The sequence below is a fragment of the Oryx dammah genome, unplaced genomic scaffold, assembly GCF_014754425.2.
Source record: "Oryx dammah isolate SB20612 unplaced genomic scaffold, SCBI_Odam_1.1 HiC_scaffold_24, whole genome shotgun sequence".
Taxonomy (NCBI): Eukaryota; Metazoa; Chordata; class Mammalia; order Artiodactyla; family Bovidae; genus Oryx; species Oryx dammah.
Window position 1 is genome coordinate 11,596,317 of NW_024070208.1, and position 21,600 is coordinate 11,617,916.

A 21,600-nucleotide genomic window follows, 5' to 3' on the forward strand; every position below is an offset into this window, starting at 1 on the left:
CTGACGTGGGAGGGGCGGCTGTCCTATGGGGCTGAGTCCAGCTTGTGGAACCTGAGCCACTTCCCCAGGGAGACGGTGTCAGAGGTGAGCTGAGCTGAACTGTCGGACGGTCACTCGTCCACAGAGAATGGAGGGACTGCTTCGTGGGGGGGGGAAGAAGTTCACACGTTGAGGGTGCAGAGGCATTCTGTAAGGGGAACGCACAGGAGCTTTTCGTGGACAGTGAAACCCTGGTGGATCTTCAGGGATAATGGTGCGGGGTTCCTGCAGGGGGTTACCTCCTCTGGGTGGGGGAGGACGATCACCGACATCGTTCCCGTGTGAATACGCTGCATCCGGGATGACAGCCCCGCCTCGGGGATTCGCTGAACCCGGTGAATCCCACCTTCGTACTTCAAGTGCTTATAGACGTTATCACCGGAAATTCGGGCCGCCGCGTGATGTAGCCCACCTATGAAAAAACATGTTCCAGCGTGATAATAAATTCTACTTTGGAAGAGACCAGGACCTTAAATGGCCTCCATTAAAGGCCTCTGTGAGCACAGAGCCTGAGATGAGAACAGAAACAAGGTCCCAAAGACGTTTCCCAGCCTGTGTGTGCATGTGTAATAGGGAACATGCCAAACGATGGCTTATGGTTATCTCTGGAGAACAGAACAGCAGCATGTTTTTCATCTTAAGTGTTTTTGTTGCAAAGTTTTATATGATGAACAAATTTCACTTTTATAAAAATAGTATTAGAAAAAAAAGAATACTGGGACATTTTCTGCATTGAATCTATGCGATCTTAGGCTAATTTGGTGCCATATATGAGTGCTCAATAACACAGCAATTTGATAATGATGAATAATTCTGTAGGTCCTCCCAAGCTTTCAAGAATCTATTGAAATTTAATTCTTGCATGTCTGTGAAGCAGGAAAATAAGCACAAGGCCTAAGCTAGCTTCTTATTGAAAATATTGTTTAAAAAAAATCTTTTTATTGTAAAATAATATACAGATGTAGAAAACCACATGAATCAAATGCATGGTTCAAGATTAAGAAAAAGAACTTTATCAGGCACCTGCAAAGCCCTCCCATAGATTTGCCTTTCCTACAGTACCCTCCCTTTCTCAGGTAACCAGTATTTTTTATTCCCTTCTCTACTATAATTTTATTACCTAATGTGCTGCCCTAGGCACTACAGTGTAGTCTTGTCCATTTAAAAACGTTGATACGTCTTTCAAATCTCAGTCTATAAGTGCATCACCCATCTCAAGTTATCCATTGAGGAATCAGGGCTGTTGACATATAGAAATTTCCCACTGCCTGGTTTTGCTGACTGCATACTCTTGGCATGCTTCAATCTCTTTTCTGCCCTCTGTTCTGGTTGCTACTGGGCAGCTGGATCCAGAAACTAGACTGAACTCTGGCAAGACAACAGGAGACAGACAATGTCTGGCTGTCTCTGTTTTTATGGTTTTGACAATGTTTGATGCTTCATGTACCACAGAGGTTGTAAAAGGGTGAGAGTCCAATTCTATGGGCTTCCCTTGTGGCTCAGCTGGTAAAGAATCCGCCTGCAATGCAGGAGACCTGGGTCTGATCCCTGGGTTGGAAAGATCCCCTGGAGAAGGGAAAGGCTACCCACTCCAGTATTCTGGCCTGGAGAATTCCAGGGACTGTATAGTCCATAGGGTCACAAAGAGTTGGACACGACTGAGTGACTTAAAAAAAAAAAGACCTAGATTCACCCATTTCTCCAAGAAGCCCTGGTTCCTTTTGAAGGAAAATAATATTACAATGTTTTCAATATTTGGGAACTAGGGATGTTCGCTAATACTGGTTGGTCATTGTTTCCAGACCTTTTCAATGGACAGAGATAGGAAATACCTCATGAGTTTACAGAGATGTTGAGAAACAATTCCATATCAGTTTCTTGCATTTCTGCACATCTTGTAAACAAGGAACTGCCTGCCCTTTTTTTTAAGGGTATTTGTTTAGTAAATAGCTTTGGAGATAATGTCTCCCTCTAGAGCAAAGGACAGTTCAGTTCAGTCACTCAGTCATCTCTGACTCTTTGAGACCTCATGAATCGCAGCACGCCAGGCCTCCCCGTCCATCACCAACTCCCGGAGTTCACTCAGACTCACGTCCATCGAGTCAGTGATGCCATCCAGCCATCTCATCCTCTATCGTCCCCTTCTCCCCCTGCCCCCAATCCCTCCCAGCATCAGAGTCTTTTCCAATGAGTCAACTCTTCGCATGAGGTGGCCAAAGTACTGGAGCTTCAGCTTTAGCATCATTCCTTCCAAAGAAATCTCAGGGCTGATCTCCTTCAGAATGGACTGGTTGGATCTCCTTGCAGTCCAAGGGACTCTCAAGAGTCTTCTCCAACACCACAGTTCAAAAGCATCAATTCTTCGGCGCTCAGCCTTCTTCACAGTCCAACTCTCACATCCATACATGACCACAGGAAAAACCATAGCCTTGACAAGTGCCTGCAAATGCAGGAGACACGGATTCCATCCCTGGTCGGGAAGATCCCACACGCCATGGAGCAGCTAAGCCTGTGTGCCACAGCTGCTGAGCCTGTGCTCTAGAGCCGGGGAGCCACACCTGCTGAGGCCCACACCCCCTAGAGCCCATGCTGTGCAACAAGAGAAGCCACCGCAACTACAGAGGAGCCCCTGCTCACCTCAACCAGAGAAAAAGCCCACGCGGCCCACCCAGCACAGCCAAGGAAAAGATTCCACCTTCCGATGCAGGGACATGGGTTTGAGCCCTGATCGGGAGCTAAGATCCTACATGCTGCAGGGCAACTAAGCCTGCATGCATGGCAATGGAGACTCGGCAAAATAAAATGCACGTGAGAACCCCAAGCTCAGGATTCTTCTCGTGTTTTGAAACCCACCATGTGGGGAGGTCCACGTTACCTTTGGGGACGTGGAGCTCATGAAACCAGCACAAAAATGCTGATACTCTGGTTGCTGCTACTACCATGAGTCATAAACCATCCTTTGTCTCTGACCCATGAAACTGACTTGCTAAATTCCTGTCTTGCAAGTAGGATAAAATCTCAGACAACTTGTTCTTGATAACTGATACTTTTAATATAAATTAAAGATCACAATGTATTTTCTAACACTCCTGTATCACTTGCTTTCCATACTGAGAATCTTGGTTCCCAAAGACAGAGAGGATACCAGAATCAGAGTATCTCATAATTACTCTTCTATTTTATCCCATATTTCATAAACAAGTTTCAGAATGCCAGTATTAGTTCTGCCACCAGTATGATTACTAAAAACATTATAAAACTTTTTTGCATGTGCTCTTCCCATTCTCCTCCCCATTTTGCAAATGATTATACTCTATACTGTCAGATCTAACAGTCCTTATATACTGTACTTTTTCCTCTTAGTCCTCAATTAGACCTGCTATTGCTAAGTCACTTCAGTCGTGTCCGACTCTGTGCGACCCCATAGACGGCAGCCCACCAGGCTCTGCCGTCCCTGGGATTCTCCAGGCAAGAACATTGGAGTGGGTTGCCATTTCCTTCTCCAATTAGAGCTAGTTCTATAGATAATCACGTATTTAATACTCCCCTTTAGGGAAAGTGATAGTGTTAGTCGCTTAGTCGTGTCTGACTCTTTGCAACTCCATGGACTGTAGCCCACCAGCTCCTCTGTCCATGGATTCTCCAGGCAAGAATACTGGAGTGGATTGCCATTTCCTTCTTCAGGGGATCTTCCCAGCCCAGGGACAGAACTCAGGTTTCCTGCATTGCAGGCAGATTCTTTACTGTCTCAGCCACCAGGAAAGCCTGGGAGAAAGACTGGCAGTATAAATTTCTGGCATGTACAAACTTTCTCAAGACGACCCCCTCTTGCCTTTATTCAAGGGGTTTTAGGTCTACAAACTGGCTCAAGTCTGGGAACGGACTAAGGGGCCATGGCTTCTGTTTTTTATGACACAGGTTAGACTTTTGTTCACTTGACCTAGAACTTTTCTGCTTATACAGATCAAATAAGAATTTAGCAGGCTTCCATTCTTTACTCCCAGGGACACATGTCAACCAGCCAATGCCCTGTCTGCGTAAGTCGGCCTATTCCGGTTGCTCCTTTTACCCTGCTGTCCATTATGGTAACCACGCCCACATTGCCTTTGGCCTCTGAGTGCCAACACTGCTGCCTTGAGATCCAAATACTCCAAGTGCCCTTAGGTTTCCCAGTTCATCTACTAGAGTTCCCACGGTAAGGTCTTGGCTGCAGGTGAAAGCTACCAGAGAGCTCTTCAGTGACGCCAGGGCTGTCTTCATAAATTTATTTCTCAACAGTTGTGGTGAAAAGTATAATATCTGGACACATTAAATTAACCACCACATTATTTTTATTTAGCTAGTTGTTTCTTTATGCCTCGACGTGTGGCCTGCAGGATCTTAGTTCGCCAACCAGAGATCGAACCCATGTCCCTGGCACTGGGAGCACAGCATCTTAACCACTGGACTGCCAGGGAAGTCCCAACCACCACGTTACTTTAATGACCTCTCCCTGAATCTAGCTGGTGAGCAGAAAATAACAAAACTTAGTTATAAACATTAATCGGTTGGGAGGGAAGAGAGAACATAATAAATTTCATTTGTTGTTGTTGTTCAGTCACCAAGTCGTGTCTGACTCTTTTGCGACCACATGGACTGGTAGCCTGCCAGGCTCCTCTGTCCATGGTGGGACTTTCCAGGCAAGAATACTAGAGTGTGTTGCTATGTCCTTCTCCAGGGGAGCTTCCCAACCCAGGGATTGAACCTGAGTCTCTTGCATTGGTAAGTGGATTCTTTACCACTGAGCCACTCAGGGAAGCCCCCTTTAATATGAAAGACATTTTTCTCAACTCCCTAGAAATCAGGAATACAGGATGACAGTGATAGACCTACATGTCGAGGGCCACCACCCTGCAAAGACTGCTCTTGTAATCACGTAGTACTGACTACTTGTGTAATGGTTGAGGATTTTCCCTATCTGTCCGAAGATCACAAAACTAAAAGACTTGAAGTCATTTGATATGTGAATTTTTACATTTAAGTATATTTTTTTCCCAATCTTAGCTTCTAGTGCTATGTGAATCTCTGGGAGTTCCCTATATTTCAATTAAACATTCAGTTCAGTTCAGTCACTCAGTCGTGTCCGACTCTTTGCAACCTCATGAACTGCAGCACGCCAGGCCTCCCTGTCCATCACCAACTCCCGGAGTCCACCCAAACCCATGTCCATCGAGTTGGTGATACCATCCAGCCATCTCATCTTCTGTCGTCCCCTTCTCCTCCTGCCCCCAATCCCTCCCAAGTATGTACATATACATATATATATGCTGTGCTAAGTCTCTTTAGTCATGTCCAACTCTTTGCCACCCTATGGACTATCGCCAACCAGGCTCCCCTGTCCACGGGATTCTCCTGGCAAGAATACTGGAGTAGGTTGCCACGCTCTCCTCCAGGGGATCTTCCTGACCCAGGGATCAAGCCTGAATCTCTAAAGTCTCCTGTATTGGCAAGCACGCTCTTTACCACTAGTGCCACCTGGGAAGCCCCACACATATACGTTAACATACATACTTTGTAAGATAGATACTTTTTCCCCCATCTCTATTTTAGTCTTTCCCTATCCATATCTTTGTCTTCTGCTCATTACAGTAAATAAATTAAATTATATTTTATAATTTTAATGGATAAAGGTTTATTCTTAGGTTTTAATTTTAAAGGTATATGAGTAGAGTATTAAATTTTTTTTCCTTTTTTTTTTTTTTGTTTTTGGTGGCAGGTGAGACATGGATCTTAGTTCCCCCACTAGGGATTGAAGCTAGGCCCACAGCAATGAAAGCAGAGAGTCCTAACCACTGGACTGCCATGGAATTCCCCCAATTTTTTTGTTTCTGATAAAAGGATTTTTACCTTTTTTTTCCTTCTATTTTGTACACATTAATCTGTTTCTTTTTTTTAAAGATTTATTTATTTTATCATGGCTGTGCTGGGTCTTTGCTGCAGGGCACAGGCCTTCTCCAGCTGTAGGGAGCAGGGGATACTCTCTAGTTGCGGTGCTGGGCCTCTCACTGCTGTGGCTTCTCTTGCTGTAGAGACGGGCTCTATATGCCGGCTTTAGCAGCTGCGGCCTGTGTACTCAAGAGCACAGGCTCAGTACTTGCAGTACCCGGGCTTAGTTGCTCCGTGGTATGTGGGATCTTCCCAGACCAGGTATTGAAACCATGTCTTAACCACTGAGCCACCAGGAAAGCTCAACTTTGTACTTTTTAAAATGTCTTTTATTTTATTTTGCTAGGGAGTCGGTGTATCTAAAAGAAAGCCCTCCCAACCACTGTTTGTCTGCTCTGTGTCCCTGGAGCAGAATCTCTCCTCCCGAGGTCAAGTGCATTTCCCTTTCATTGCTGAAAGTTGAATTCAAAATATGCATCTCAGAGATGACACTCTTTCTTTTCTAATGCTGTTTCTGATGACATTCTCGCAACTCTCGCCTCTCCTGCGTCCACAATATATACTGTCCCCATTCTTTTTCCCGTTTACCTAACTCCTTTTTTTCTTTTGCCAACTAGTCTATTTTTCTAAATGTGGCCATTCTCCATGGTTTGGTACCCTCTCTATAGACTCTCCCTCACTTATTCTCTCTCAGCATCAGACATCATCTCTGTTTTGTGCTGTGCTTAGCTGCTCAGTCATGTCCGACACTTTATGACCCCACGGACTGTAGCCCGCCAGTCTCCTCCGTCCATGGGATTCTTCAGGCAGGAATCCTGGAGTGGGTTGCCATGTCCTCCTCCAGGGGATCTTCCCAACACAGGAATCGAACCAGGGTCTCCTGCATTGCAGGTGGATTCTTTACCAGCTGAGCAACCAGGGAAGCGCCCATCTCTGTCCTAACATCTATCAAATATCTCTCCTCAACTCTATTCTCTCACCAAAGCTCTGATTACACAACTTCAGCACTTACTGGATATTTCTAAAGGGATGTTCACTATAACAACACACAATCATACAAAAACCACTTTCACTGTTCTTCCCAAGTGGAGTCTGCCTTCCAATTTCTATTTCATTTGGCATGAATGAATATTGCAATCGTCTCAGCTAGAAAAATTAGGTCCCTGTGGCTCATTTCCTTTGTGTCAGAATAAACTAATGGGATATAGTGTGGACTTAAATCTAACCCCAGGACTGCCATTACTTATTGTGTGATCTTGGATTAGTTACTTACTCTCTGAGCCTAGATTTTCATCTGTGAAAGAGGATTAACAATACCCATTTCACAGGGTTTTAAGGATCAAATGACCCACACTGCATGCCAGACACAGTTGGCAAGCAATAGCTTCTCTCATCAGTTACCAGATTTTGCCCATTCTTCCACTGAAGGTCTCTCATATGTCTACTCCCAATTCTAACTCTTAGTCACACCTGGTTACTCTAATAACCTCTCAGCCATCTGCCTTAAATCTAGCCTCTTCAATCCATCTTTCACACTGTTGTCAAAATAATCTTAAAACTAATTTTTGCTTACCAAAGGGGAAAGAGGGGCAGAGATATAGAAGATTTGGATTAACATATATACACTGCTGCTGCTGCTAAGTTGCTTCAGTTGTATCCGACTCTGTGCGACCCCAAGACGGCAGCCCACTAGGCTCCTCTGTCCCTGAGATTCTCCAGGCAAGAATACTGGAGTGGGTTGCCATTTCCTTCTCCAATGCATGAAAGTGAAAAGTGAAAGTGAAGTCGCTCAGTCGTGCCTGACTCTTAGCGACACCATGGACTGCAGCCCACCAGGCTCCTCTGTCCATGAGATTTTCCAGGCAAGAGTACTGGAGTGGGTTGCCATTACTATACATAAAATGGGCTTCTCTTGGGCTCAGCTGGTAAAGAATCTGCCTGCCATGTGGGAAACCTGGGTTTGACCCCTGGGTTGGGAAGACCCCCTGGAGAAGGGAAAGGCTACCCAACCCAGTATTCTGGCCTGGAGAATTCGATGGTCTGTATAGTCCATGAGGTCGCAAAGAGTTGGACACATCTGAGCAACTTTCGCTTCACGTACATAAAACAGAAGACCAACAAGGACCTATGGTGTAGCACAGAGAATTATATGTGTGCGTTTGCGTGTGTATGAATCACTGTGATATATACCAAAAATTGAAAAAATATTATAAGCCAACTTACTTCAATAAAAAAGAAAAATAATCTTCTTACAATATATATTTATCAAATGATATTTTTATTAATAAAGTGTTTAATAGCTCCCTAATAATCAAGGCTTCTTCAGCTTTCTTGTCTACTGCAAATCTACTCTTTCAAACCTATTTCCTCTCACTTCTCATCACAAATATCCCAATTAACTGGCTTCCCCACTTCTACACACACAGTGAGATATTCCCCACCATCATGCCGTTGGTCGGATTACTCCTTCCCTCTGCTCTCCTGGTCTTTCCCTTTCCTGGCCACTGGCTGTACTTCAAATCTGTACCAAGCATACACTTCCTATGCTCACCACTGGTTTTCATTTCCCTGGATTGTGTTACTTATGTGAATCTTCTTTCCCCACTTTGATCATTTGTGGGTTATTACTCATGGGCCCTCTGTCTACCATGGTGTATCTTTGTGTAACCAAGCAGATTAAAAAACTTCCAGATGAATTAAAAGAATGGAACAAAAAAGAATTATCAGCTGTTCTAATTTAAATACTTGAGTATTTAAAACTTTAAAGACTTGCACTAGTTTCTTATTGTTTATGTTGTCTAAGTTTTTATCAGTCCAGCTTGAGTGGGAGCACCTTGAAACTAAAGATAAATGACTAACTTTTTCTGCATTCCCATAAACATCTAACACATTATAAGTACTTTAGAGTAAAAAGTTTAATACATCTTGGCTTTGAATAACAGAACAATGATTTCCCAGGCAAGGCATTTATCAACCCTCCACAGGAAAAGTTTTTCTAATTCACATATTCCTTCCTAAGAGGACGCTTCTCTTTCGCCCATTCTCTTCTTCTATAGGGAGAATTCTACTCTGGTAAGCCACTGTAATTGATGAGTCCATGTCACAATATTTAGTAGATATAGACCACATGTTTTAAAAAACAGGACAACATGGTTCTAATCAAAAGCAGAGAAAAAATAATTTTCAGCATCATCTATGGACAAAATCCTCAAACACACCTACCATAATCAGCTGGTGTATAATTCAGAAGTTCAAATCTCCAGTGTTTGTAGCTTGAATAATTCTGGTACATATCAAATATTTCTCGGGTAAATTGTTGGCAGATATCACCTAAAAGAAAATTTAAAAATATTCAGTCACTATACATTTTCCAAAGAAAGACATATAGATGAACAACAGGCACATAAAAAGATGTTCAACATCATTAATTATTAGAGAAATGCAAATCAAAACTACAAAGGAGGTATTTATTCACACTGGTCAGAATGGCCACCATTAAAAAGTCTAGGAATAACAAATGCTGGAGAACGTGTGGAGAGAAAGGAACCCTCCAACACTGCTGGTGGGAATGTAAACTGGTAGAGTCACTATGGAAAACAGTACGGAGGTTTCTTAAAAAACTAACAATAGAGTTGCCATATGACTCAGCAACCCTATTCCTGGGCATATATCTGGAGAAAACTCTAATACAAAAGACACATGCACCTCAGTGTTCACTGCAGCGCTATTTACAATAGCCGAAACACAGAAACAACCCACATGTCCACTGACAGATGAACGGGTAAAGAAGGCCTGGCGTCCACGTGCAGTGGGACACTACTCAGCCATCTGCGCAGCAATATGGATGGACCTAGAGATTATCTCACAAAATGGAGTGAGTCAGAAAAGGAAGAAAGACAAATTTCAAATGATATCACTTCTATGCGGAATCTAAACTATGACTCAAATGAACTTATTTATGAAACAGAAACAGACTTATAGATACAGACATCAAATTTATGTTTACCAAAGGGGAGAGGGGATGCTGCTGCTGCGGCTGCTAAGTTGCTTCTGTCATGTCCGACTCTGTGCGACCGCATAGATGGCAGCCCATGGGATTTTCCAGGCAAGAGTACTGGAGTGGGTTGCTATTGCCTTCTCCAATGCATGGAAGTGAAAAGTGAAAGGGAAGTCGCTCAGTCATGTCCGACTCTTCATGACCCCATGGACTGCAGCCTACCAGGCTCCTCTGTCCATGGGATTTTCCAGGCAAGAGTACTGGAGTGGGGTGCCATTGCCTTCTCCAGGATAGGGGATGAGGAGGGATAAATGAGGAGTCTGGAATTAGCAGATATATAATACTATATACATAATGGATCAACAACAACGTTCTACTGTATAGCACACTAGAATTGAATATATTCAATATCCTATAATAAACCAAATTAAAAAATATGAAAAAGAATATATATATAGGTGTAACTGAATCACTGTATGCTAGAAACGAAGACAACACTATAAATCAACTATACTTCAATAAAAAAAAAAATCTGCTTTTTCTAGAAGAAACCCCAGGAAATTTTAAGAAAGTCCTCCTTAAGTATTGATACAAGGCCCCTTAGGAGTTAAGAAGTAACTACTTCCAAAGGGAAACATATTTAACAAACTTTTAAAGTTATAGTGCGTCAGATCAAGGTAATGTTCAAGTATTTTTTAAGATCATTTACAATAAAATTATTTTATTAACCTCCAGTCGTTCTTCCAGATGTCACTTCTAAAATAACATCATTTTTGTCATATTTCTCCTTTGGCAGTAGACTCTGGAAAAGCTGCAAAGGGGGAAAAATCAGTATTAGTGTGTATAGTTTCCATGGCATGCTGTTATTACTTGAACTTAGACAAGAGATTCCCAGATATTAATAAAATCAGTAATTAATAAAATCACAGATCATCCCCAAAGAGGTCTGGCTTTAATAAGTACACCAATTAGGCCTGAGAAGAGCAATCAGTTTATGTTAAACAATGAAGTTACTTGTTGGGATAGTTTCTACAATGTTATCAGATTATCTCAATTTTCTAAAATGCACAAGTTCAGATCAAAGTCCAGTGTTCCATTCAGTTTTCTTCAGGTTCTGATTCTAGTAGTCCTGAACAGTAGCTTCTTTCATCTAATGAAAGAAAGCTTTCAAAGTCTTCATTTGGAGAAAATGAGGACTTTTTATATATGATTACATGTTCTCTCCAGCAATAAATGCCAGTGCCAGGCCATGCCCTGTTTTCTCAGCAGAGTTGCTGTTTAAAGAGTAGATTGAGGACTCCCAAGATAAGGCTCAAATATTTTCTCAGTGTAATAAGAAAAAGAGGGACTTTCTGATAAAGAAAGTAACCAATTTCCCTCTTAGGAAGAAAAAGGAAGCAGTTTTCTTTTTATTATTACTAAAAGGTCTTTCAAATCAAACTGAAATTACCCATGTATCATGACTCTTCCTACTGACAGTTTTTGAAATAGTCCATCTCTACTAGAAATGATTTGGCCTGATGTAGACAATATTAGACTAGGAGTCAGACGTCTGACTTCTGTCTTGGACTAGCTGTTTACATTAGGGATAAAAAATATTGATACCTCCACCACATCCTCCTCAACCCCTCTAAAAGCCCCCTCCAGAGATTATCATACTAAGTGAAGTAAGCCAGACAGAGAAAGACAAATATCATATACTGTTGCTTATCTGTGGAATCTTTAAAAAAAAAAAAAGGATACAAATAAACTTATTTACAAAAACAGAAATAGATGCACAGACATAGAAAACAAACTTAGGGTCATCAAAGGGAAAAGGGGGAGGGATAAATTATGAGTTTAGGATTAACATATATATATATATATATATATATATATATATACACTGCTATATATAAAATAAACAAGGACCTACTGTATAGAACAGGGAATTATACTGAAAATTTTGTAATAACCTATAATGAAAAAGCAGCTGAGAAAGAAGATATGTGTGTGTGTGTGTGTGTGTGTGTGTGTATACGTAACAGAATAACTGTACTGTACACCTGAAACTAACACAACATTGTAAATCAACTATGCTTCGATTAAAAACAAAAGCCCGTCTACTGGGTTCCTAGAGTAGGGAAGCCTGAAGGTAGGGGGACGGCAGACATGGCAAAGGGGAACTTAAGGCGCAGGGCTGGGTCTCCCTTTTCTTTTAGACAATCCATCTGCTGAGCTAGAAGGGGCTAAAGACCTACATTAACCCACTGTCTCTACAGTCCTGGACTCGTTCCATATTTAACCTAAGCAGCATGAACCGCGCCCTTTTCCTAAGACTTGAAAACCCTGGCCTCCTCCCCTTGTTGAAGTAGATTCAGCTTTGCAATACTTTTGTCTGGAGGTAGGGGGCTTGTTCATTTCTTTGCCATCACAATCTCTTCACCTCAATCTCATTCTGTCATAAATCACAGCACTAAACCCAACATTATCAATCATTCTAAGAAAAGACTTAATAAAACTGGTGTTCAGAAAGTACTTTAAGCACCAAAACATAATCTAGCAAGAACAGTATGCCTTTATATTCACAGTATTAGGTTTAGTATACCTCTTCAAACATACCTCACTGTATAACATGTTGATTTTCTGAGCAATGGTTTGCCTCTCTTCCAATGCAAGTTCTTGTAGCTGTTTTTCATCTTGTTTATTTAGACCTACAAACCATCAAATAATAGTAAAAATGTGTAAATACTCACAAAGAAACTCCTAAATAGCTACCTAGTCTCTATCTACTAGGTTTTATCTAATAGCAAAAATGTTTAAATACTCACCAAGAAACTCTTAAATAGCTACCTAATCTCAATCTACTAAATTTTATCTTGTGAAGGCAAGGGATTATAAAAAAGAACTATTACAATAATAGTTAGAGAATATCAGTTAAGTATTTGCTGCTGCTGCTGCTGCTAAGTCGCTTCAGTCGTGTCTGACTCTGTGCGACCCCATAGATGGCAGCCCACCAGGCTCCGCCGTTCCTGGGATTCTCCAGGCAAGAACACTGGAGTGGGTTGTCATTTCCTTCTCCAATGAATGAAAGTGAAAAGTGAAAGTGAAGTCGCTTAGTCGTGTCCAACCCTTAGCGACCCCATGGACTGCAGCCTACGAGGCTCCTCCATCCATGGGAGTTTCCAGGCAAGAGTACTGGAGTGGGTTGCCATTTCCTTTTCTAAAGTGTATGCTAAGTATGTCCAAAAAACTTGTGTGAAAACAAGTAAAATCTTGCTCCATAGAGCTGGTGATATGAATGTCTCTAAGTAAATATAAAAATCAGTGATGACATCTTCCCGACCCAAATAAGCTAAGTTTTAGAGTAAACTGGGGTGACTACTTGTCTAAAGGTGGCAGTAACTGGTTAGCACACTGAGTAATCTAGCATGGCTAGAACCTCCACTTTTTTAAGTCAAAAATAAGAACTCTTAAAATTTTGAACGCTCTTAAAAATGCTCATCCTTAGTAAACATTTTTTAAAAACACCACATGGGTCAAAAACCCACACATCTTGGCAACCTCTGCTTTATGGAAAGAGTGGTTCTTTTCATATTTCAAAGCTGAAAATTAAATCCTGGAACTCTCACAGAACAAGCTGTCAATGAGAGTGGCCAAACAGGGTGAATCCTATAACCTTTGACCCCATTGCTTTAGATGCCTAGAGACTCCATTTGTCAGTAGTGATGTGTGCTAAACGAGGTAGACATTTTTGATTCTTAATAATTAAAAAAATTAGAAATGAAGACTCATAAAAGAGAGAAGGCTCTTTAAAATCCTTCTCTAGTCATGGAAGTCATCAGGGTCTGGTGGAATTCTATGCCTCTTTCTGTCTTTCAACATTTAACACTGGCTCTAGTTGCTGGGGACCCAAGGATGAATAGAACACGGTTCAGGCCTCAAGGGGCTCAGTCTGCTGGCAAAGATGGACACATTCACCTGGTTACAATAGGTAGCAAAAGTAGTGCCACTGAGGCCTACAGGGTGGTCTAACCCAGACTTTGACCCTTACGGAAGATTCCTAAATAAGGTACCATCTGAACTGAATCTCTTCCTTTTGTGTGTGTGTGTGATCTTAGCTCCCTGACTAAGGAACACACCCGTACTGCCTGCACTGGAAGGTGAAGTCTCAACCCCTGGACCGCCAGGGAAGCCCCTGACCTTAATTTCTAATTATAAACGGCCTGTTGCAGAATTGCACTATCACAGCTGGCCTCGCCGAGTGCATGTAAGCCTCAGACGGTAGCCAGGCTGCCGTGACTCAATGTGTCAGCTGGGTCAAAGGTATACCAGAAACACCTGCTGATTTGCAATCATATAAAATTATTTTTGTGGTCTTTTATTCCTTACCGAACTGTAAAATCCAACCTAATTCAATTTCACCAGATTCAATTCAATGTCAACAGATTCAAGAGTCTATTATATATTGTGACTGGTGCTGCAGGAAATAAAAATAAGTCACAGGCCCTGCACTTGAGGCTCAGGGAAAGGGACTGAAGTTAAGACAGATACATAAGAGATTAGAATACAAAACAGAGAAAGGTAATCATACTTGTTTTACAGAGGGGAGTGAAGCCAAAATATGATATTCAAGCCATACTTTGTAAGTGGACTGAATTTCAAGAAGATGAAATTGGTGGGTTAAGAACATGAGCAAAGACATGGGATGGTCTGAGTATATTCAGGAAATGGCAAATTGGTCGATTTTGGTCGGAAGATAGAACATGCAAAAGGAGTTAAGGCTGCACAGAGTGTGGGGGTCACTCTGCGGGGACTTTTAAATGCCAAGTCAAACAATCTATATTTACAGACAATGGGATTTACTGAAAATTCACAGCAGGAAAGTAGTCTAGTTAAGGTTGTACTTAAGCTGGGAACCTGTCATAGCTCAGTTGGGAACGAATCTGCCTGTAATGCAGGAGACCCTGGTTTGATTCCTGGGTCAGGAAGATCTGCTGAAGAAGGGACAGGTTACCCAACTCCAGTATCCTTGGGCTTCCCTTGTGGCTCAGCTGGTAAAGAATCTGCCTTCAATGTGGGAGACCTGGGTTCGATCCCTGGGTTGGGAAGATCCCCTGGAGAAGGAAAAGGCTACCTACTCCAGTATTCTGGCCTGGAATATTCCATGGACTGCATAGTCCATGGGGTCATGAAGAGTTGGACACAACTGAGCACTCACTCACTAGGCTGGAAAAGCTTGGAGATGAGAATACAAGTTAGGAATTTTTGAAGATATAAAGTAGTGGAAAGAACAGGAGAAGACTCACGCAAGATATATTACAGAGGTAGACTCTATATTGGACTTCGAATCCTTGGGCAGTGAATAAGAGTAGCAGCTGTGGAATCTCATTGACTGGGTTCAAATCCTTGCTCCTCTCTGGACCAGCTAAGTGACCTTTGGCATTTTAACCTTTCGGTTTCATCTATAAAGTGGGAATATTAATAAAAATTCCTACCTCATAAGGTCATTGTGAGCATTCAAATGAGATTAATATTTGCAAAATACTTAGCTTAGTGCCTGGCACATAATAAGACTTAGTAAATGTAGCTATTATCACTATAATAAAATAGCAGAATTGTAGTAGAAACTTTAGAAGCAATCTACTAATTGAATCTACTAATATTGCATGATACAAACATAGCTGACAGAGTTTGTGTCAGTTTAATTTGGAAAACATTTAGTAAGCTCCTATTATGTGCAATAGGGTTTGATTCCTGAGTTGGGAAGATTCCCTGGAGAGGGGAATGGCAACCCACTCCAGTATTCTTGCCTGGAAAATCCCACGGACAGAGGAGCCTGGCGGGCTGCAGTCCATGGGGTCGCAAGGAGTCGGACACGACTGAGCGACTAACATGCACAATACGTGCAGGCAACTTTCCCAAATAATTACAAATTTGAGAGGAATTATGCAAAAGAGTAAAAAATAATACTCATTAAAAGAGGTGAGAAGGGCTTCCCTGGTGGTCCAGTGGTTAAGAATCCGCCTTGCAATGCAGGGGGCACGGGTTAATCCCTGGTCTGGGAAGATCCCACACGCTGCAGGGCAACTAAGCTTGTGCACAACTACTGAAGCCCGCAAGCCCTGGGGCTTGTGCTCCACAAAAAGAGAAGCCACTGCAATGAGAAGCCCACTCACCGCAACTAGAGAGTGGTCCCGGAACCAGAGAAAGACTGCACACAGCAAGAAACACCCAGTGCAGCCAACAATAAAATACAGAAAAAAATTAAAAACATATGCATATTAAAAAAAAGGAGGTAAGAAACTCACAGGACCACTGATAGAAGGCAGAAAAAGGTAAGGGTTTGGATATCCAGGACTTTACAGGTATAACTGTGACTGGCTGCAATACTGCTTAACATCTCTAAGGCTTAATGAAACAAGATGACACACAGAATAAAGCTTATAAATTAAACTAAAAGCTAATAGCAAAGTAAGTGTTGAATCCCAGGTTAATCCATTATACTTGTTTCTCAACTTCTATATATTTTGGAAACTGTTTATAAAAGAAAAATGTTAAGACAATAATATTAAGAGATACTAAAATTGAAAATTAACACCTCTCACATTATGTATATAAAATCAACTCAAATAGATCAATGACCTAAATATAAGGGCTAAAAATATAAAACTCTTGGAATAAAACACAGATCTGAATCACTGTGACTGTGGGTTTCTTAGATATGGCACCAAAACACAAACAAGAGGGGAAAAAAAAAGATAAACCTCATCAAAATGAAAAATGGTGGTACTTCAAGGGACAACCCACAAAATGGAAGAAAAATTTTGCAAATAATCTATCTGGTAAGGAACTTGTATCTGTAACATAAAGAACTCTTACAACTCAATAATAAAAAGGACAACTCAATTAAAAAATGGGCAAAGGATTTAAACAGTCATTTATCCAAAGGTGACATACAATAGGTACATTCATCAGAGAAATGAAAGCCAAAATCTCAGTAAGATACCATTTCACACACTAGGATGGCTAGAATCACAAAGGTGGATCCCAAAGGTTGGAGAGGATGTGGAGAAACTAGAACACTCATACATGGGCGATGGAATGTAAAATGGTGCAGCCACTTAGGAAAACCTGTCAGGCAGCTCCTCAAAAGATTAAACACGGAGTTACCATACAGCAATGTATGTCCACACAAGAACCTGTACACAAGTATTCGTAACAGCATTGTTCATAATAACCAAAAAGTGGAAACAACTCGATAACCAACAACTGATGAATGGATACATAAAATGCGAGATATCTATACAATGGGACGAAATTCATCAATAAAAAGAAATGAAGCTCAGAAACATGCTACAACGACTGAACCTTAAACATATCCTAAGTGAAAGAGGCCAATCTTAGCTTATGAAAGAAGCTACCATATTGGATGATTCCATTTACATAAAATGCCTGAAATAAGTAACTGGGTAGAGACAGAAAGTAAGGCTGGTAGGGATGGCGGGATTGGGATGAAATGGCTAAAGGGTGCAGGGTTTCCTCTGAAGGTGATGAAACAATACATGAGCCCTCTGATGCGGTAAATATTGTATTTTTGTGTCCATGGTATGTAGCATCTAGGACAGTGCTCAACAAAGATCTATTCAATAAATTAAAGCTTGTGAAAAGGTCAGTATCCAGTCTCCCAGACCTTCACAGCATCTTGGCGAGTACCGTGAGGACCTCAGTCTCATGCAGGAGTTACTCTTTAGAAGCTGTCAGACACCCAGACTACAGTACAGAGTCCTGTCCTTTCCAATTGTAGGGCTTATTACTCGTCGGTTTTTTAAGAGCTCGAGTTCAATATAGCTTTAACTTAAAGAATCAATCCTGTACTTGTACACACACACATCTTTTACCTACTTTTACACATTGATTCTAATTCTTCAATGGCCTGTTCAGCCTCCTGAATTTCTTTGTAAATGACCGCAAGCGGGGCCAGCTCGGCATGCCGTCGCATCACGGACCTCCGGTCCCCTTCACTGGCAGAGACGTGATGCAAACGATGATCAAGTGTTTGGTACTCCTTATTCAGGTCCTCCATGTATTTTTGTAGTCCTTTATGTTTCCAGAGCATGCTGGTATCTTGATGACAGTATCTCCTGGAGCAATTCTTATTTACCAGATGATGGAGAACGTGATTCCTGTTTCGCCTAAAGACCCACAGCCTTGTGTCCAGAGGGATCTGTGTAAGCTGATGAGAAAGGCGACGGAAATGACATTGGAGGTGACCATTAAGAGACAGATGTCTAAAAAGCCAAGCAAACAGGTGACGATTCATCTCAGCATCTGAAACAAAATAAGCGCAAGTTGAAAAATATCAACTCCACAGACAGAAAAACTGAAGGGAACCTCAAGCAATCTAGCTCAGTTCACTGCCTCAGCCAGATCCAAACACAGTCCCCAAATTCAATAACCCACAAAGGAAAGATTCTCCTCACAAAGGAGATTCTTCAAATCTCTGAATCAAACAAAATAAATGAAGACAGCACTGTTTTCCAGCCACTCACCATATATAATTAACTAAGGCAAATGAGTAAGAGTATAATGAATAAATATATCAATAGAATAGGTTGTATCACCTATTTCTTATATCCAGAATCTAAAATTGAGTGTGTGAATAAGCACAAGTACAAAAGAACCATGCAAGCTTAGGTGTCTCACATATTAACCGATTTCTAAATTTGACAGAAATACTATTTCCTTGTCTAATACTTTAATTTTAGGTACCCAGATGCCCAAGAAGTCAAGTAACTTAATCATGATTATTCATTCAACCCGTTTCAGGCAAAGTTGAGGTGAATGCAAGTTGCCTGTTCAGAGCTCAGTGTTTTTCATTCCCAACTATGCAATCTCTCTTCAAAGATGCTTCCCTTTTAGCTGAGATTCAAAGGATAAAAACTTTACATATTAATAGTAAAAATGTAGAAATTTGGCTTAAAAAAAGACAATGAAGCTAATTATACTAAATGAAAAAAGCAGACTCAAAAACAATATATTATCAATTAGGTTTTCAAAATTTCTATAGTATATGGAATACATGGATTTATGGGGACATAACCTCTCATAATTGAGGAAGATTTTTATTTTGAAAAAAGAAAACTAGATAAAAATACACACCAAAATGTTAATACTATGGTCTCTAGTTGTGAGATTATGGATACTTTTTCTTTTTCCCCTACTTTTTAGTGTTTTCTGAATTTCCTATACATACAGCACATAGTATTTTTGCAGTCAAGGAAAAAATTACTTAAAAAATTACAAGTTAGGTGAATTTGGCTGTGTCCAATAACTATCTATTCTCCTTCCCTCTAACAGAGATAACCAAAAGAGCTAACAAATGTACACAATTGTGATTACTGAATAAGAAAGGGAGAAGATAAAGTGTTCTAAGAAAAATACTTCGCCCCTAGAATCCTGAGGTTCGAATGTGAAGTAAGGGTCAAAACTTATCGGAATCAACCTTTATTATCTCCAGTGTTCCTACTATGCTAGGTGTATTAATATATTAGTTCAGTTGATCATTGCAGGTCGGCTAACTTGGATATCATTATTTCCTAAGAAACAGAATGGTCTCTAAAATATTCAAAATTTGCAGGGTTCTGCTAAGAAAATGTAACTTAATCACACTCTAAAGAGGGCACCAGTGTCCAGCAGGAGTTACTACTCGTCTTCACATTGAGACAGGCTGGGGGCTGGGGCCTGGGACTCGCTGGTGCAGGGCTACCAGGCTTGCACCTGGACAAACATCTCCAGGAGCAACAAAACACAAAGGAACTATAAGGTACTTAACTGCGTGCATGCGCAGTTGGGGCCAATTCTAGACACCTAGATACAAAGAGACCAAAAAGCCCACCTGCCACTTTCCAAGAGCCTGAAGAGCTGGGCGTAAAAGCATGGTCCTGAGCATGACTCCTCAAAGGGAGGGACAAACCACTTAAGCTACCCCTCCTTCAGACCCCGACACGAACAAGCTCGCCTCTCTTCCCACCCCCAGCAAGTGAGCAAGCAAGCAAACTTGTTCTGGCTCGCCCCTGCTATAGCAGGGACCTCAATAAAGCCTTGTTTCAATTTCCTGACTAGCCTCTGAACACTTTCTAGTGATTAAGCAGGCCAAGAACCCTGATGGGTAGCAACATCTAGTCTCCATCACAGGTGTGTCCATTTGAAAAACGACAGAGGAAAAAAAGGGCAAAAAGATTTTTGTTGAAATACTTCTAGCTGGACTTCCTTTTTAGGAACAGTTAGTAGAAGGCAGAGGACAGAGGATGAAATGGCTGGATGGCATCATCGACTCAATGGGCAGGAGTCTGGGCAAACTCCCAGAGATAGTGAAGGGCAGGGAAGCCTGGTGAAGAGTCGGACACCATTAAGCGACTGAACAACAGGTAAAAATACCTCTCTAGGTCATGAACTTCAATGTTAAGTAAACCCTAAGACCTTCACCCTCTAGGGTTATCTACACTTGAGAATTGCAAGTCTTCTCCTTCACCCCTCACCCCCTCGCCCCCATACACACAAATAGTTAACAAGATTAATCTGAAATTCTAGGAACTCTCAGCCTCGGCAAATCAGTAGCGACACCAAGCCCGCACGAGGGTATCACGTGTAAGTTACGCTGAGTTACTCGGTATCAGGAATGATCCCACAGGGAGGCACCAGGGGCGAAAAAAGCTAGAGAAAGAAAATAGACTTTTAAGATCAGAAAAGAGAAATGAACTGTGAGTACTTAAAAGAAATTAAGGACACTAGTTTTCCTTACTGAAGTCGGAACCTTCCGTGATCCACTACATTTCAGCCCATCGGTCACCGGAGCCCTTTCACCTCCGGGTTCACCCAGTCTGGGTCAGAGCCCGACCCCGCCTCCTCGGGCGTCTCCACTCCTCTGTGGAAGAGGAGTTCTTGAGTGTGCGCAACATGAGCTAACAGAGGCAACAGGAGAGAAAACGTTACCCCAAGAAAACTTCCCCCGAGACGGCCGTGGGCTTGCATCTGGAGTCAGAACCCAGTGTGGCTTGCCAGGGCGGGGAGAGGGGAGGTGTGCGGCCAACGCGGGCTCGCGTGTTGAAGGAACGACTCCCGGGACGGCCGGCCCGGGAATCCTGGGAGTTGTAGTTCATGTCGGACAGGCGCTCCGCCCCCAACCCCCTAGGCCGAAGCTGCAGCTTCGGTTTTCCCAGTTTCAGGCAAGCTCAAAAGGGAAGTTCTCTACAGTTCTGATTAAGAGCTCAAGATATACAAAAATTTACTTACATGTGGAGCCACTAGAGCAGGGGTTCCTGATTTTTTTTTTTTTAATAAATGAGGATTCGAAAGTTTACAGGATTCTGAACGTTAATAGCTGTACTTTTCAGCTTTCCTTGCCTGAGAAAATGCATAATGGCTAGTTGAGACTGTAAATGTATATCTTTAAAAAAAATCATAGCAGTGCTCAGATAGCAAGTTGTGTTCCACTCTTTGTGGCCCCCATGGACTATAGGCCTCCAGACTCCCACGTCCATGGGATTCTCCAGGCAACAATACTGAAGTGGGTTGCCATTTCCTCCTCCAGGAGGTCTTCCCTACCCTGGTCAAGCCTGGGTCTCCCACATTGCAGGCAGATTCTTCACCACTAGCAC

General features: G+C 41.9%; 1 protein-coding gene across 2 annotated transcripts in view; it reads right to left on the bottom strand.

Annotated features, from left to right (window-relative positions):
* The window catches only part of MTRF1 (mitochondrial translation release factor 1), a 40,712-nt gene extending 19,661 nt beyond the window's left edge, over window positions 1-21,051 (bottom strand). The window contains exons 1-6 of one of the 2 annotated variants that reach the window (XM_040267171.1): window positions 20,745-21,051; window positions 17,846-18,271; window positions 12,563-12,654; window positions 10,691-10,772; window positions 9,187-9,294; window positions 279-451 (exon numbers count right to left, since the gene is read on the bottom strand). In XM_040267171.1, the coding sequence (XP_040123105.1) occupies window positions 279-451; window positions 9,187-9,294; window positions 10,691-10,772; window positions 12,563-12,654; window positions 17,846-18,263 (873 nt within the window). In that variant the 5' untranslated portion in view covers window positions 18,264-18,271; window positions 20,745-21,051. Of the gene's footprint in view, window positions 1-278; window positions 452-9,186; window positions 9,295-10,690; window positions 10,773-12,562; window positions 12,655-17,845; window positions 18,272-19,838; window positions 19,917-20,744 lie in introns of those variants that run through there. The other variant, XM_040267169.1, reaches the window with a different exon arrangement.
* Window positions 21,052-21,600: the final 549 nt, after the last annotated feature.